This window comes from Poecile atricapillus, chromosome 27 (assembly GCF_030490865.1).
Source record: "Poecile atricapillus isolate bPoeAtr1 chromosome 27, bPoeAtr1.hap1, whole genome shotgun sequence".
Lineage (NCBI taxonomy): Eukaryota > Metazoa > Chordata > Aves > Passeriformes > Paridae > Poecile > Poecile atricapillus.
The window spans coordinates 3,134,237-3,150,517 of record NC_081275.1 but is presented as its reverse complement, the minus strand read 5'-3'; the positions used below and the strand labels follow the sequence as shown (position 1 = coordinate 3,150,517).

Below are 16,281 nucleotides of genomic sequence, written 5' to 3'. Positions count from 1 at the left end.
ATCCCTCTGCATCTGTGGGATGTCCGGGTTCCCCAGTGTGTAACTGGGATGGATGATCTCCCCCAGCCTGCCCTGAGCCAGCTGGGCTGGCAGGAGCCCGGGGCTCTCCCTGGTATTTGCCAGCCAGTGGCAAAGGCTGAGAGCAGACTTGGTCTGGCAGGAGGTGCTGAGGTTGAGTAACCCTTGTCAAAGCTCTAGAATGAGGGAAGCTGCCACCTTCCCAAATGGCAGCTCTGTCCATGGGCACTTGGTTCCCTCTGGCTGAGCCAACCCCACAAACAGTGAAGGGTCTGGCCCAGGGTCACTCCCAAGATCTGAATTTTCCTTCTCCACATTCCTGGCATGTTCCAGCTGGGTTGTTGAAAAGTCTGTGGTGGCGCCTCCCATGTGTCTCCCTGTTTTGAATCATTTGGGGGTTTTACCACTAAATGCACAAGTAACCCACTGAATTTGGGCTTCGTTTACAAGCAGTGTAAATGTGTCCCACATTTAAAGTCTGGTGACTGGATCTGTAGAAGGCTCAAGGATTGCAGAGCTGGGAGAGCTCCTTTAGGGGGGGTGCCCAACTGCCTCAGCTCAGGAGCGAATTATCCTTCTCTGTGTTAAATTTGTGTGGAGAAGTGTTGCGCCCTGCGTGTACTGTGTGTGCCTCTTGTACATTCACATACATGGCAGGGGGCATTGCTAAGATACAGACATTTTCATGTTGTAACTGCTGAATTCAAATTGTAGCATTTCTTTAAAATACTGAAAATCAGGTTCTCGTAGTCCTGGAAAAAAAAACCCAGATCTAAGTATTGGCAAAAGGTCTGAACTTCCAGCTGAACTTCAGCATGTGCTGTTAAACCCCCTTCTGTGCCCAGAGGGGGCTGCTTGCTTCCCACTCTCTTCCCAGCAGCTTCCCGAGCCGTTTACTAACTAAAGGATTTTGTTTTTTCCTCCTGCTACTTCAGTGCCTTTAGACTGAGGGTAAAGAAGGGGCAGCTGCAGTTCCAGAGCTTTGCATTCCTGTCCGAGCCGTGCTTGTGTTTGCATGCAGAGCCATCGCCTCCTCTCCAACTATTTTAATCATTTCAAAAGGGTGGGTCAGCAGGCATTTGGCAGCGGCTCCTTTTCTATAGCTGAGGTGGAGTCAGCCAATGACCTGCAAGCCTGGAAAATTTTGCAGGGCAGTTCCACTGGACGGCTGTGCGGAGCTGTGCCATTTGAATTTCAGCACAGACACTCACTCACTGCGCTCCCCATTCCTGGCGTGTCTCCCAGTGCGGAGTTTAGCTGAGGCTCGGGCTCAGTTTTCCCTGCTCTCTCCCTGCCGTGACAGCTTCTCCGGGCTCCGTGAGCCAGGACTCCCGAGCCACCATGGAGGACACCACCTTGCAAATCATCGAGCCACCCACTGTTTCTGAGACCTCGGAGGAGCAAGCGCCCGAGGAGCCCATCAAATCCGACCAGATCAACGGTGTGATGGTGCTGACCCTTCTGGACAAGATCATCGGAGCAGTGGATCAGATCCAGCTGACCCAAACACAGCTGGAGGAGAGACAGCAAGAGATGGATAGCGCAGTGACCAGCATCCAGGGAGAGCTGACCAAGCTGACCAAGGCACACACCACCACCAGCAACACTGTCAACAAAATGCTGGAGAAGGTGCGCAAGGTGAGCGTCAACGTGAAAACAGTGCGGCAGAACCTGGAGAAGCAAGCTGGGCAGATCAAGAAGCTGGAGGCCAACGAAGCCGAGCTCCTGAAACGCAGAAACTTCAAAGTCATGATCTATCAGGTAAGGAGCTGTTTCACTATGTCTTTACATCCTGTTAGTGGGTGTTTTCTCTGCTGAGGGTCCTGTCATGCTGCATGTTCGGCCCAACCCTCTCCCAAACTCCCCAGATTGTCTGGCAATCCAAATTGAGGCGGGTCCCCTGTCACTCTCATTTGTGGTTTAACATTTTCTGTGTGTCCTAAGACAAAGTTTGACAGAATTGTCCCATTTAACAGGAATTTTAAGGCAGGTAGGGAACACGGCCCTAAGAACTCACTGCAGTGGGCCAGAAGTATCAAAATAACCCGATTTTACTGCTTAGCTCAACGAAAAGCAATAGTGCTCTGCGATCTGGCAGGGGGTGTTGTAAATCCAGCTGCCAATGTCTCTTCTACAAAGAGACACCATGTGTATGGCTACGTGGAGACCGATAATATTTCAGATTTGTGACATGCATCTGGTAACAAGTGATAGTAACCCCAGCCTCAGGGTTACTCTGTCCAGCCAGGGCAGATAGAACTGTCAGAGAAAATCCAGCCCCCTGAGCTTGGCAGTGCTCGGGGTGGTCTTTGCCGAGGGTTTGTACAATTCCCATCTTCTTTCTTCTGCATCCTGCACGCCTTGAACCTCCTTGTTGTTTGGTCTCAATAATAGCTTTAGTTTGCTTAACAATCATCCCCTGCACTAAGCGTTGGAGTTTTCACTTAAACAAGGAGAGAGAGAGGAACGTGATTCTGTCAGGTTTCCTGCCTGGAGTGAGTTTTCCGCAGCAGAGCAAACTCTTCTATTGGGCCAGAAAAGCGAGTGAAACAGTTAATGCTGCAGTTGAAAGCCTCTGGGTTAATAATAGCCAGCACTCAAATGGAGAAGCTTCGAGTGCTGATCATGTGAAGAGCGAGAAGAAAAGCAGAATAAAAGGGAGAATGGTCCATGCTGTGAGGTTTGAGGGCAAGTGGCTCATGACAAGCTCGGGGGTCGGACACTGCGGGACTCCTTGGTTCAGAGCCTGAGCATTTGTTGTTTTATCACGGCTGAAAGGCTGAGATACTTGAGCCGGTTCAGATCATACAGGAAACACAACCAGTTGTAGACAGATATATGTGTATGGATTTATTACAAGCTTTTTGTATCTATTTATCCATGGAAAAAATAAAATAGATGCAACAACCACCGCAAAATGAGAGGAGTGAAGGGAATTGTTTAAACATAACATTCCATGTCAGTTACGGAAATAGGTAGGAAGTTGGCAAGGTTCAAGGTCCTTGGGAAGCATCCCAAACATCTGCAGGTTAGTGTTTCATGAGCAATTTGTGTTGATTTGCTGTGGCTTATTGATATTGAGTAGAGTTTATTTTTTAATATGAAAAAGCAATCCTGCTTCTAAAGGCCTGGGGCCTTTCCTTGCTGCTGTGGTGAGGACGGAGCAGCCTTGGAAAGAGTTGTTTGGCCAGGGGCTGTGCCAGGGGCTTGAGGAATCATGGAGGTATTAGGGGAGGAAATTATTTGGGATTTGGGATAATTTTCCAGCATGGTTTTTAGTGTCATTTGAATGCTACAGAGCACAGGTGAGGAATTCTCCAGGTTTGCAGCATGTGAAATGGAGCTGTTTGTGCCCTCATGGACATGCTGGTACTTCCATGGGAGCCGGAGCAGACCCGGCCCCAGTGGGAAACATCCAGTGCTGGGGTCTTCCCTGGGGGTTAACTGAGGAATTCACTGTGCTTTCCTAACTGTGTTGACACTTAAAACCAAATAATTACAAAATAACTCTAATTCAGTGTCTCACATATCCGACCCCCCACTACCAAAGTGTGTGTTGGGTACGTTACTGATCATGTAATTAATTCTGCGGTGCTGAGCACATTATCTCTCATCTCTGACTCAGAAAAAGCTACTTTCCCAAGCTGGGAGTGAATCCTGTGTGTTTTCAGTTGCTGTGGAAAAAAGTCCAAAGATTTATTAGTCTTTTATTTTGGAGAACAAGAGATAAACTTATCCTAAGAGATGTAAAAAATTCCATAATCCCAGCAGTGACTGTTTTTGGGTGAGAGATCTGAGCAGAGCAAGAGTCATGTTCTGTAGGGTTCAATAGTGCACAGTTCTGCAGCTGGAAGAAATAAAGGAGTTAAAGACAAATTAGCTCTTTGCTGGTTCTTGATGTTTGGTTATTCTCTCAGCATCCTGAGGCTTCAGCCATTGTGGAGGGATTATTTCAGCAGTGCAAACAAGACCTTTTGCACCTTGGGGGGAAGTCGGACTGCCTGTGATAATTGTGTTTTGCTTGCTGTAGATTAAGAGGAGATGAAAACCAAATTTTTATCAGGGAAAGCCTGACCTGTGGCATGATCCTGAGCACATCTGCTGGGGTAGTTTCAAAATTTGGGGGAGAAAGTGCAGGGCTGGATATCACTCCCACGTTCTGGCTGAGGGGAGGTATTGAGCAGAACATTTACAGGCATCACTCCCAGTCCCATCCATGCTTGCATTTTCTCACTTGCTTACCCTCTTTGAGCTGATTTTGCCGGGACCTGATCTGATTTCTCTGAGTTAAGAATTTTTTTGTATAGACTTAATGTAGGGAATTAGATATAAAAGTTGAAAACAACCATACTGCTCCAAATTACTCCATCCTTCTCTTTTGAAAACTTGCTGAGCCAAAGCAGAGGTGACAGCTTTGACAGGCCACTGTGTACTCAGACATTCAGTGCAGAACTTACCTTCCTAAAAAGTCTGATGGCAGTGAGTGCCTGCACTGCTCAGCAGCCCCTGGGAACAGAGCTCAGAGCTTCCTTTGTGCCTCTGTCCTGGGCTCCTGTCTTTCAGAGAAATCAGGACACCAAAAAATTCCATGAGAGTGATTGCTAATAAAAACAAACTAAAGTGACTTCATCCCAAATCTCCTGGTTTTAGGATCCTGAACCTGGGGCTGGTTACTGCAGTTCGTGGTTAAATAATGGATGTCCTGTGCTAGCAGCTACTGCTCTGAAACCAGACTTTGTGCCATGTTCAGCTGGAGAGTGGCACGTGGCAGTTTATGTAAGCTTGGCATTTTCCTCCAACTGGTTTTTGACAATTAAACTTATTCCTGCAAATGCCAAAGGCTGATTTTGTTACAACCGGACAAACCCTTGCAGCACTCAGCACACGCACAGAGTATTGAATTTCTAAAGTGTGCCGGACCTTTATTTTGAGGCTCGTGTGGGTGCCGAGCTATGGGAGCTCTGGCTTGGGATGGGCAGTGTTTTCTTTGGGAAGAGCAGCCTTTGTCCAAGGGGTGTGAGTGTGTGCTCCCCACATTCCTGTTTGGAGGCTCCAGTGGGGCTCACCAGCTCTTCAGGGGGCTTTGGTAGCCGCTCTGAGCTGTGTGAGATGTGAGTTTCTGTGGGAAGGGCTGTGCTGTTGGGAGAGCAGGGTGGGATCTGGATCCCAGCCATGCAGTGTTGGGTGGGTAGGGCTGGGCAAGGAAATATAAATAGCCCAGCCTGGCTTTGTGCTCGCGTGGGCCTTATACGGATGGGAGCAGCGAGTCTGTACATCGAGAGAAGGAGGGGTAGATTTCAAACCCACACATTAATGGGACAGATTCAGAGGCCAGACCTGAACTGCCTCAGGTTTGGGTCTGTGCTCCTCAAAAGAGTGTGGAAAAGGATATGAGCTCAGGGGGCTGAGGAGAAGCACAGGGCAGGGAGCCCAGGGCATACAAACCCACTGCCCCCAGGTTACAGCCTTTCTCCACTGCCCAAACAGAATGGCAGCTGTAGCCCTGAGCTATGGTTTTGTTTCAAATTAATCATTCAGAAACTCATTCATGATGAGTTTAATGGCAGTGGAGCATTGACAAGAGCCAGCAAGATCCACAGGTTTGAGGGACAGCCTGGGTGGGTGACGTGCCTGCAGTTGAGTGGAGCTTGCCCAGCTCCCAGCATTAAAAAATAAATAGGAATTTCCAAAGCAGTTTGACAGCACTGGGGTTGGCATGGGCACCAGGTACCTGCAAGACCAGCTGGCTTCACATGGCTGAGAGATCTCTGTGCTGGAACATCCATCCCTCTTCCCGGTGGGTCACAGCAGGGATTTGCATTGCAGCAGCCACTGTATTTATTTTCTGAAAATACTTTAAAATAAAAAGCAGGTTTCACTTTCACTGCAAATCCAGTCTAAAGCAGCTCCTGTCAGTGCTGCCTCCAGTGTTCCCCTGTGAACATCCTGATGTACAAAAATCTTGCATATTCTTTGCATACTACGGAACTATAAGAGTCTCAAGATAATAATTCAGAGGAGACTGAGCCTTAAAAAAAGTCAGGATGTTAATAGCTCTGACTCTTAGGATTTTTTTTGGTGCAGATTACCAGTCTACCATAGACAACTCTGGAGCATGGATTTCTCTGTTGCAGCCTAGTATCAACTGCATTAATATTTCATTGCTCAGCTATTATTTATAAGCAGTTGGTGCCAGAACTGTTTGTTTTGCTCAAATCCTTTCACCATTATAGTTACAGACTGAGCTGAGCAGCCATAAATTGTCTCAGAGCAAAGGGCCAGAGGCTGCCCAGCCATTGGGATAGGGTTAGATAGGATGAGTGGTGCCTCAGGAAAACAAACCCAAGGTAATATCCCTCCTGATCACATACTCCTCCCTCAGGCCTCTCATGTGCACAATGCAGAAGGTACAGCAATGACTCATAAACTATTCAGCAACAGGCTTACCCCTCTTTTATTCCATTTGGGATGGTCCTCTTGATTCTGCAAGATCTCCTACAGGTTACAGGGCACCTGAAGAATTGTGAGTCCACTGTCCAGCTGTGAGATAGACAAAGAGCAGAAACAAAATGTGCAGTATTAGTAAAGGAAAATAAAATATTTAGAATAAAAAGTCTCAGGATGTTTAGTCTCCAGCTTTATGTGAGGATGCAAATGTCAGTGTCTGCAAATCGTCTGTGATACAAACCCCATCTTTGCTGCTTTGCTGTTCAGGAGCAGCTCCGGAGTCATCAATTAGTTCAGACAGATTTATCCGGGAGGAGTAGATCTGAGAGGAAAGCCAGTGCTACAAACAGACTGATAATGGCATCAAAACTTTTTAATCCTAACAGAGGAGGGGAAAAAAGCTCCTTTTCACTTCCAATTTATTTACTTCTCTGTTTCCTACAGCCCTGCCTCTCTTCTGACTCACTAAAGGCAAAACCATTTTTCCAAGCACAGCCTTCTCTCCCCACCCTCCCTCCCTTCCTTTGCACCAGCTCTGGTGCCTGTACCAGGCTGCTGTTTCTCTCAGCACATGAAGCAGATCCAGCTTTTCAGACACAGCTTTCAGGACACAGTGTAACTGGATGTGCCTGATAGAAAGAAGTGCCAGGCAAATTGCACAACATCCAGAATTACAGAGGCTGGGAGGACTCTGCCAGTCAGGGAGATGCTACTTGAGAATGAACTATTTATCCCTCTAACATTCCAGCCTGATTTGCTTTCTCCCCTCATACTTTAGATCTTCTTCTCTCAGAAGTATTCCTTGGTGACTTCTTACAGCAGGACTCAAAAGTCTCGTCCCTAAGGCTTGAGGCTTCTCTTTTCATGAAGCTCTTGGCACTATTGAAGACAAACTTTGTCCAACCCTTGGAACCCAGAGTCAAGGCCCTGCCTGACTTTGCTGTGTCACTGGGTGCAGAGATCTGGGAGCTGCTGGGAATTATCCAGCGCTGGTTTAGGGTAAGGTCAGTACGTGACAAAAACAGCGGATAGAGTTCTGGAGTTGTAGCCGCCTGTTTCAATCTCTGCAGCCTCTGCACTTGAATCAATAAACACGGGGGTTTAAAATCACCACCCTTTTTTTCACAATCTTACACTTACAAGCAAACTCTGAGTTCAGCTAAGCAAAGGGAGACATGTCCCCAACAGGCGACACTGAATTCCTGTGACCATGAGCAGAGTCTGGCCCTGTGGCAGTGGCAGTGGGAATGTGCCTGAACCCACAGAAGAGATCCTGTGTCTCCTGGGACCTTCTGAATCAGAGACAGACACTCCTCAATCTCACAGATATTTGCTGACTCTCTTTTCTTTCAAATTCTGCTTCCTGGCTTCTCCCTTTACTAAAACGTACCCCTGTGCCTTTTCTCTCTGCCTGTTCTTGTGCTAACCCAGATCACTGTTGGTGTGTTCTTAATCAGATTCCTGGCAGGAACAGGTAAGTGTTTCCACTGTGCTTCATTCCCCGGCCATTGAAACGCAGTTTTCCTCATCTCAGCCCCAGAAGATGCCGCGCGTGTGCCTTGAGTCTTCGCCAGGGACTGCCCTCTGAGCCCAGCCCGTGGAGACAGGCCCAGGGCAGCAGAAGACACACGAGGAGGCAGCAGTTTAGGGCCTCGTCAGCAGCACCCCCGAAGATCACTCTGAACCTCTTCAAAGCTCTGGGAGCTGCTGATTTCGAGCCTTTGCTTCTCTCCTGCTTGGGGCTGCCTCAGGCTCCCAGACCTGCAGGGCTGATCGTGCTGCTGACTAATGTGCTTGCTGCATGAGCGTGGGTGTGAGGAGCTGGGATTTTCCCTTGGGCGATCTGGGAGCAAGGAGCTGCTGTGTGTGGCTTGCATGAAGGGCAAGTGGCCAGGGGCAGTTGGCTCTGCTGGCATCTGCTGTGACTGGGCAAATCCCACCTGTTCTTTGAGCTGCCATTTCTCCCTCTGAAGCATGGCCCTGGAACACTCACCTCCTCAGGCTTTTTGTGAGCGTTAGTTTGTGATTGTGAAATGGTTTGAAGTTGTTGTTTTAAACAGGTAGAACAGGCAGAGAGCACAAACTGTGACATAAACTTCCAATGCCTTGGGCAGCCCCTGCAGCATCTCCCATTTTCGTCTGGCCACAGACACTGCTTGCTGACAGTCAGGCCCTGCACACACTGGAGTGGTGACTTTAACTGCTGTTCATGTAACATTTAGGCCACAGAGGCCACAGTGGCCTGTTGCCTTCCTGTCATTGGGACACTGGACACAATGCCCCAAGCTGCAGCTGTGCTTTGGGAGTCACCCAGCAGCGTGTGCAGCACTGTCCAGTGGGAATGGCCACCTGCATGGACAGGACTATTCCAAGAGCCAGGTGAGGGTGAACCAAGTCCAGGAATTGTGGTCCCTGGGCAAAGATGCCAGGGAAAACTTCTCCTTTTCAAGGAGAGTGTCAGATGTAAGAAAAGACTTCTCTCTCTGTCTTTTTTTTTTATTTTAATCTAGCCATTTCAGTCTCCACAGAAAAGGTCTCTTCCACCAAGGCACTGGAGAAGAAAGCAAAGCCACCTCTGTGCAGGGTATCTGGACACCCCTGAGCCCTGCTAGGCTCAGGGTGCTTCTCAGGCATGCTGCTGTTACTCAGGAATAGCTGAATCCTCCTTCCCATGACACTGCTGGAAGGTCAGCACAAAACAGTGTCCTCTGAGGCCTGGCAGAGTAGAGCAGTTATCATGGCAACGGGAGAGCAGAACTTGTTCTCCTCTGGCACGGTTTGACCTGACCTGGAGGGCTGTTTGCTGCCCAAGCTCCTCCTAATCCTCCCCCAGCCTGCCCGGGCTGGGATGCAGGAGGGGCTACAGGCTCCAGCTCACCCAGCCTTGGGATCAGCCCGATTTGGTCATAGTGGAACCCAGGAATGTGAGCTGGTCGTTTTCTGCACGTTATGGCTGCAAATGTCAACCAAACTCACTGTTTGTGCTGTTGCAGTTGTGTAATAATAATGGAGTGAAATGAATTGCAGATGTGATTTGCATGTGCATGTGAGAACCTTCCATTAAACCTTCCAACTGGAGACCGGAGTGGCTGGGAGTGCTGGGACTCTGTTTCTTACACACTGACTGAGAATGCAGCTCAGCTCTGTGTCTCCTTGGCCTTTTATACACCAGGGGAAGTGTTTATGTGTGTTGTAGCAACCAGGCTGGTGTCCATGGCCGTGGGCTGCGGGTGACTCACTGCCAGGGAACTCGAAAACAATGTCAGATAAAAGCCCACTCAGGGGAGCTGGGAAGAGACTGCTGTGGATCCAACAGCTTGGGATTGTTTGAAGGAGGAGGACACAGGGCAGCTGGCAGCCAGCTGCCTTTGGGGTTGGCTGTGGGCACTGGGGCCCCTTTGGGTGCCCACAAAGTCCACAGATGGACTGGCCCAGTGCCAGGGAGCTTCCCGAAGCACAGCTCATCCCGGGAGGTCTGTGCTGCAGGGATAAAGCAGGCTCCCTGTCCCTGTCCTGCTGCTGGGTGCAGCTCTGCTCCGTACACAGAGCACGGCCAGAGTTTGCTGCTGCTGGTACCAAAGTCTTCTGAAAAATGTTGTTTACCCGCTGTCCTTGTGCCAGTTGGATCCAAGCAGAGAGGACAGAATTGGTTTGCCTCTGCTGATTGGGAGCCAGGTTTTGAACACCCCAACAGGCAGGGATGCCAAGACCCAGGATTTTGGACTCGCCCACTTCAGGATCAGTGTTTTCCAAGTAAAAATAGAATGCCTGGTGTTAAAAATGTGGCTCAACTGGATGAGTCATGAGTGAAATGAAGTGCAGAGAGCATAGTGCCTTGCTCAGAGCAGGGATTTGTACAGCAGCCACCCGTGGGCCTGGGATGGTTCTTGATTGTTCCAGTCACGTCCCATTATCTTCCATGTCTGTGTCTGCAGGCATGTCCTGCCCACACTAGGCAGTTCCCCTTCCCCACTGGAGAAACCTCCCAGGCAGGGAGGAGGAGACTTTTGGTGGCTTTTGGGCAGTGCCTGAGTGCAGAGGGGAGGAACATGCAAGGGATGCTCAGCAGAATGTGCCTGTCCCCATTAAGATGTGCCAGAGCTGTGGATGTTCTTGCACCAGGTGTGCCTGAACCCGCAGGAATGCTCCCTGAATGCAGGTGAGCTTGGACTCTGGGACTGTCCCTTAGCACACTGCTGAAAATCCTCCAGTGGTCTCCCAGCTGGTTATCTACTGGTCAGATCAGCAATCAGTGAGGAAGAGGTGGGAAATACAGGAATTCTACCATGCTTAGGGGAGAGAGAGGCTGGGAGCAGGACGTGAAGGGTTTCCCAAACACAGCTGGAGAAAAACTCTCGGAAACGGTCCCAAGGGGGGTGGCTGGGATCCTCACATATGGGAAAGGCTGTGCTCCCTCTGTGCCTCTGGGTCTGATCCAGGAGGTGCCTCCTGACAGAAGCAAGAGCAGAGCTGTGAGTGCTGCAGGGCTGGGGTTGGGCTGTGGAGGTGGAGTGGGGCTGTCAGAAATCGAGAAGTGCCTGAGTGCAGCCCTGGGATCACAGAGCTGGGCAGCTGCTGCTCTCCGGGTAAAGTGCAGGATTAGGGAGATCTGCAGGCACCCCAAGAGGGGTTGTTCCCACTGTCCCATGTATCCAAAGCTGCTGCTGGCCATGTCTTCATGGCTGTGAGGGAAGAGCTGCAGGATGCTGCTGAGGCTGGATGGGAGCATTGCTGGCGCAGCCCATCCCATGACATCAGAAAATTCAGTCAGGAGTTGGATATACTGGTGCAGCACGAGGAAAGGTTATTATTTATGTGACAGACACAGCGTTTTTGAGGTGGTGTTTCTTTCTCAAAACACATATTCTGGAGCTCACAAGGGGCTGATAGGATCAGGGTTTGCAGGATATGGCCCATTTCCAGGGACAGCCCTGCCAGGCGAGAGGGGGATGCCTTTGTTCTGGCTCATTGTGTTGCCTCAGAGGGAAGGAAGTGGCTGGAGTTCCTGATGTTCTGCTGGCTGGGCAGGTCCCTGGAAGTTTCTGGGATTGCTCTAGCAGGTGTTGTTGTGGAGAACAGGATCCCTGCCTTCCCTGTGATGTGGGTTTGCCCTGGACTGACCTGGCCCTCTGGAGAACGCATGTATTGTTTTCTGCTGAAGTGGCTCATCAAATGAAGAAAACACATGTTGGCCACTTCACCTTAATCTCCACAAAGTAGATGAGACCTGACCTGTGATCTTCACCCTGGAGGGTGAAGAGCTGCACCCAGCACGGTTCTTTGCTCTGAAGAAAACCCACAACGAAAGCTCTACTCCAGCAGGCTCTGTGTTTTCACCACAGACACTGCAGACTGTGCCATCCTCACTGACCTCAGTGCTCCATGGAGCTGGCTTTTCACTGCTCACAAAGGTTTCTCCAGATGCCCTTGTGCTTCCAGAACCTCACCTGGCCCAAGGAACCTGTACTTGGGAAAAAATGAGAAAGTAGCTGAGAGCATCTGGATTTCGCCCAGGTGACGCTGTGCTGGAGTCACGTATTCAATGAGTTGTGTCACTTCTCCAGGGGTGCAGGGCTCAGAGGGCTGGGCACAGCACCCATCTCTGCATGGGTCTGCATCTCCTCCTGCCTCTGTCCAGGAGCTCAGGCCAGAGCCAGAGTGGCAGTGACCTTGGTCAGCCGGGGCAGTGACGTGCGGTGGGACAGCTCTCAGGGTGTGCACACATGCCGTCCCTTCCGGCACTGAGCAGGGACCGGGATGTTCTGTCCCACGGCAGCACCAGGAACACCCCTCCTCATGCCTGATGGAATGACCATCCCCAGTGTCCTGGCTCTTGGCACCTGTGCAGCTCGTTCGTGCACGCCTGCAGCGGAGCAGTGGCAGCTGCTGTGACACGCAGTGCATGGGAGGTGCCACAGCAAAGTCACTCTCATGGATCCCAGGGCACCTCCCCGAGCTGGGGGCACGCAAATCACTGCTGGTGTTCCAGGGTTTGCCCTTCAAGCACTTGGGGTACACAGGGACTGCCCCTTGATTTCCCTGGGCCCGGTTCCTGCCAGTGCAGGACTGGAATCCTGTCCTTGCTCTGTTCTGCTGCTGTCTGCCCCAGGGCTCAGAATGGCACCTGGCCATCCTGCTGTCCAGGCTCTTCTCCAAACCTCAGCCCAGCAGCTCCGAGTGCCGTGTGCCCGTTCCACACGTTGCCCTTTGGCTGCTGCTGGATTTCTGACAGCACTGGTCCTGGCAGCTCCCACCTCTCCCACCCAGCTCCATAGATTAAAACTGCTTGGGCAATAAATTTCCTAGCGTGAGCTGCAGCCCTGCAGCTGTGACGCTCTGTACAGTGACAGGCTATTTCCAGCCTCTCCTGGGAACAGAGAGGTGAATCACTGCAGCAGGGACACATGCTATGTGCTGCTCAGATGAAAACCAATCCCGCTCCAGACTTGTGCCCCTCTCCCAGGCACATGCTCTTCCTCTGCCACTGGGATCAGAAACTTGGCTGGCTCAGGCTTGTGGAGAAGCTGAATGAATCCAGCCCTGTCCCAAGTAGAGCTGTGTATCCTTGCAGACCAGGCTGGGTGAGTTGGAACCACTGTCTCCACCATCTCCAGATATGGACTCAGGCAAACTCTCTAACTTATTCCCCAGTGGAGAAATAGGAAAAACAGGGCAGCCTCCTGCATTCCAAGAGATGTCCCAGCCCCACATCTGGATCCTGAGGCCTCGGGAAAGTCTGAGTGCAGCCTGGGGGCAGCCAGGACAGCTTGTGCATGCTGGTGCTGTGGCCAGACTTTCAGCTTTGGCTGAGCCTCTGCAGCCCTGCACTGCACCAGGGCTGCAGCTGGACCTGGCCAGGCTGGAGACCTGAAGAGCACTGTCCTGTGGCCAGGAGTGAGGGGCTGTGATGGTCAGGTCCTGGGATAAAGATGAAACTGGAGGGCACAGAACTGTGACACAGGCAGAGGAAGAAGGGAAAAGGCTCCAGTTTCAGTGCTGGGCTGCCTTTCCCATACTTCTGGTATCACAGATGAGTTTGGAGCCAGCCTAGGGTGAGGAGAACTGGTGCCCAAGTCCTGGTACAGGAGAGTCCTAAGCAGATCCTCTTCACAATAACTTGTCAGCTGCAGTAAGGGAGGATGAGCTCAGGCCTGAGGTGTGTTTAGCTGGGCGGAGGCTGATGGCTCTGTGGCACCATGGGAGGGAGGACGGGCCGGCTCCAGGGTTGCCGGTGTCTGTGTGTCTCACTGGCTCCGCTCTGTGTCTTGCAGGATGAAGTGAAGCTCCCATCTAAACTGAGCATCAGCAAGTCCCTAAAGGAAGGTGAAAAGCTGGAGAAGGAAGGCGAGGGTGAGGAGGTCCCTGTGGGTGAGGACCATGCGGAGGAGGACCACATCCAGCTCTCCTCGGATGAGGAGGTGGAGATTGAGGAGATTATTGAAGAGTCACGGGCAGAGCGCATCAAAAGGAGCGGCATGAAAAGGGTGGATGACTTTAAGAAGGCGTTCTCAAAGGAGAAGATGGAAAAGACTAAGCTAAAGACCAAGGAAAACCTGGAGAAGACCCGCCACAACTTGGAGAAGACCCGCCACAACCTGGAGAAGAGGATGAACAAACTGGGCACTAAAATTGTGACAAATGAAAGGAGAGAGAAGATGAAGAGCTCTCGAGACAAACTGAGGAAGTCTTTCACCCCCGACCACACCATCTATGCCAGGTCCAAGACAGCTGTCTACAAAGTGCCACCCTTCACTTTCCATGTCAAGAAAATAAGAGAGGGTGAGGTGGAGGTGAAAGCCACAGAGCTGGTAGAGGTTGGTGGAGAGGAAGGAGAAAATTCAGATCTGATGCGTGGGGAGAGCCCCGACATGCACACACTGCTGGAGATCACGGAGGAGACTGACGCGGTACTGGTGGACAAGAGTGACAGCGAGTAGGACAGGCTGCAGAGCACAAGGGTTGTGGACGACAGCTGAACACATTATCACTCACATTTTGAGCTCTCCCTGCCCTGGAGCCCCAGGGAAGTGTACACGATGAATCCTTCTTACCCTGCAGAGCCGACGCCGATCCCCTGCCTGCTTGTACAAGGTTTATTTTATATTTTAGTTTAAGCACATAAAGATTAGGAACACGGAACTGTTTTTCTTACACTACTAAATCACCCTCAGAGACCAATCCTGCAGCAGCCTTCTTGCCCCACACCTGAAGATGGGCTTTGAGTGACAGGGCCCTGACCCAGCTGGAGAGTGCTGTCCCAAGACAATGGCTGTACAGAGTCCTCCATAACAAAAACCTGGTGTCAAGAAAGCTTCCTGCAAGTAGCCCACCAGCCCACACCACCCAGCCCCCTGTGCCAGGCTGCACAGCAACCCCACAGGCAAGAAGACTCCCAGCACATAAACCGGCTGCTCCTTCGGGGGACCAGAGGAACTGGGATGCAGCCGGTGCACGGGAGGGAAGAGCTGAGCAAGTCCTGTTGATGGGCAGCGCATGGCCAAGCTGAGCTGGCATGGGGCAGGTGGGGCTGCTCCTCTCTTCCCTCCCAAGGACTCGGTGACCTTTGCACGAAGCCACCCTGCAGCTGCGCCTGCCATGGGTGCCTGCAGGGTGTAACACAGCTGGGGCCAACTGCTCCTCCCCACTGTGGCCCAGGGCCGTGGCAGGAACAGCACAAGCTGCAGGGATGTAGCTGCCAGAGATCCAGGGTCCATGGCGAGTGCCAGGGCCAGGGAGCAGCATGGAGGTGGGGTGCTGGATCTGCTCCCTCCACACCCACAGAGCCGGTGGCAGCAGGCAGTGAAGCCCACACTTGCTGCTCCGGGAGAGGGGAACACTCAGGCAGTGATAGAGCAGCCACCACAGCTAGGGACTTGTTCCCAGAAGGATATGGGATTCACTGCTGCCGTGTGAGGCTCTAGACCATCAGAAAGAGGCCTTGACACCTGTCCAGCACTGGATCTTGAGCACTTCTGAGCATCTGCTTTCTGCAGGGGTCCTGGCACAGCTCATGCCCATGCCCATGTCCTGTGCTTTCCTCCCTGTGTCCTGCTTTCTGCAGCTTCACTCCCTGCCCTGAGTGAGGCAGCACGAAGGCAGCACACGGTGGCTTGGGGGCTCTGCCTGGCTCAGCCCCACTTGGCTCTTACATACTCAGCCCCTGCTGCAAGCCCCAGCCACGCATTCCCCATCCTGCTCCCCCAGCACAAGGCTGCTGCTGTTCACATAACCCAGTAGATAAACTTGCTTTTCCTTTAAGAATTATTTTCCTTCAAATTGTCCAGTGCTATCCCGACCTCGGGGGTCCTGCCACAGCTTCCCTCCCCACAGAAGGTGTGACCGGTCGGTTCCGTGTGCCGGCTGCAGGCAGCCCCGAGACACCGGTGGCCCCGAGGCTCCCGGTGTGGGGAGGCACTGGGCACCGGCTCTTGGCTGCTGGTGGTTCCCAGTCCGGTGTGGGCCCCAGCCCGCAGGTCACCTGCCCTCATGGAGTCTCTTGCGAGCCCACAGGCAGTTTTCACGCGGGTTTTCTCTGAGCAGCGGGGCCAGGACAGCAGGGCCAGGGCGGCAGAAGCCCGGCTGATCCTCACCTGTCCCTGGCTGTGCCCAGGCAGCAGCGCAGCAATAAAGTCTCTTTTGTAAACCACCATTGTGCAGCCTGTCCATGGCACCGGGCGCTGGGGAGGGGCTGCCACACAGGGATCGATCCCCAGAGCTTCAAGGGGATTGATCCCCACAGTCCTATGGGGCTGGTCTCCACAGTCCTACAGGATCCATCCCCACAGCCCCACAGGAACCCATCCCTATAGCCACACA

The 16,281-nt window shown here is 51.8% G+C and overlaps 1 protein-coding gene across 1 annotated transcript; it reads left to right on the top strand.

Annotated features, from left to right (window-relative positions):
* Positions 1-1,159: 1,159 nt before the first annotated feature.
* Positions 1,160-16,111, top strand: CAVIN1 (caveolae associated protein 1). Its single transcript, XM_058857814.1, has 2 exons — positions 1,160-1,779; positions 13,737-16,111. The coding sequence occupies exons 1-2, from the start codon at positions 1,360-1,362 to the stop codon at positions 14,400-14,402; spliced, it is 1,086 nt and encodes a 361-aa protein (XP_058713797.1). The 5' UTR covers positions 1,160-1,359; the 3' UTR covers positions 14,403-16,111.
* The last annotated feature ends 170 nt before the right edge of the window (positions 16,112-16,281 follow it).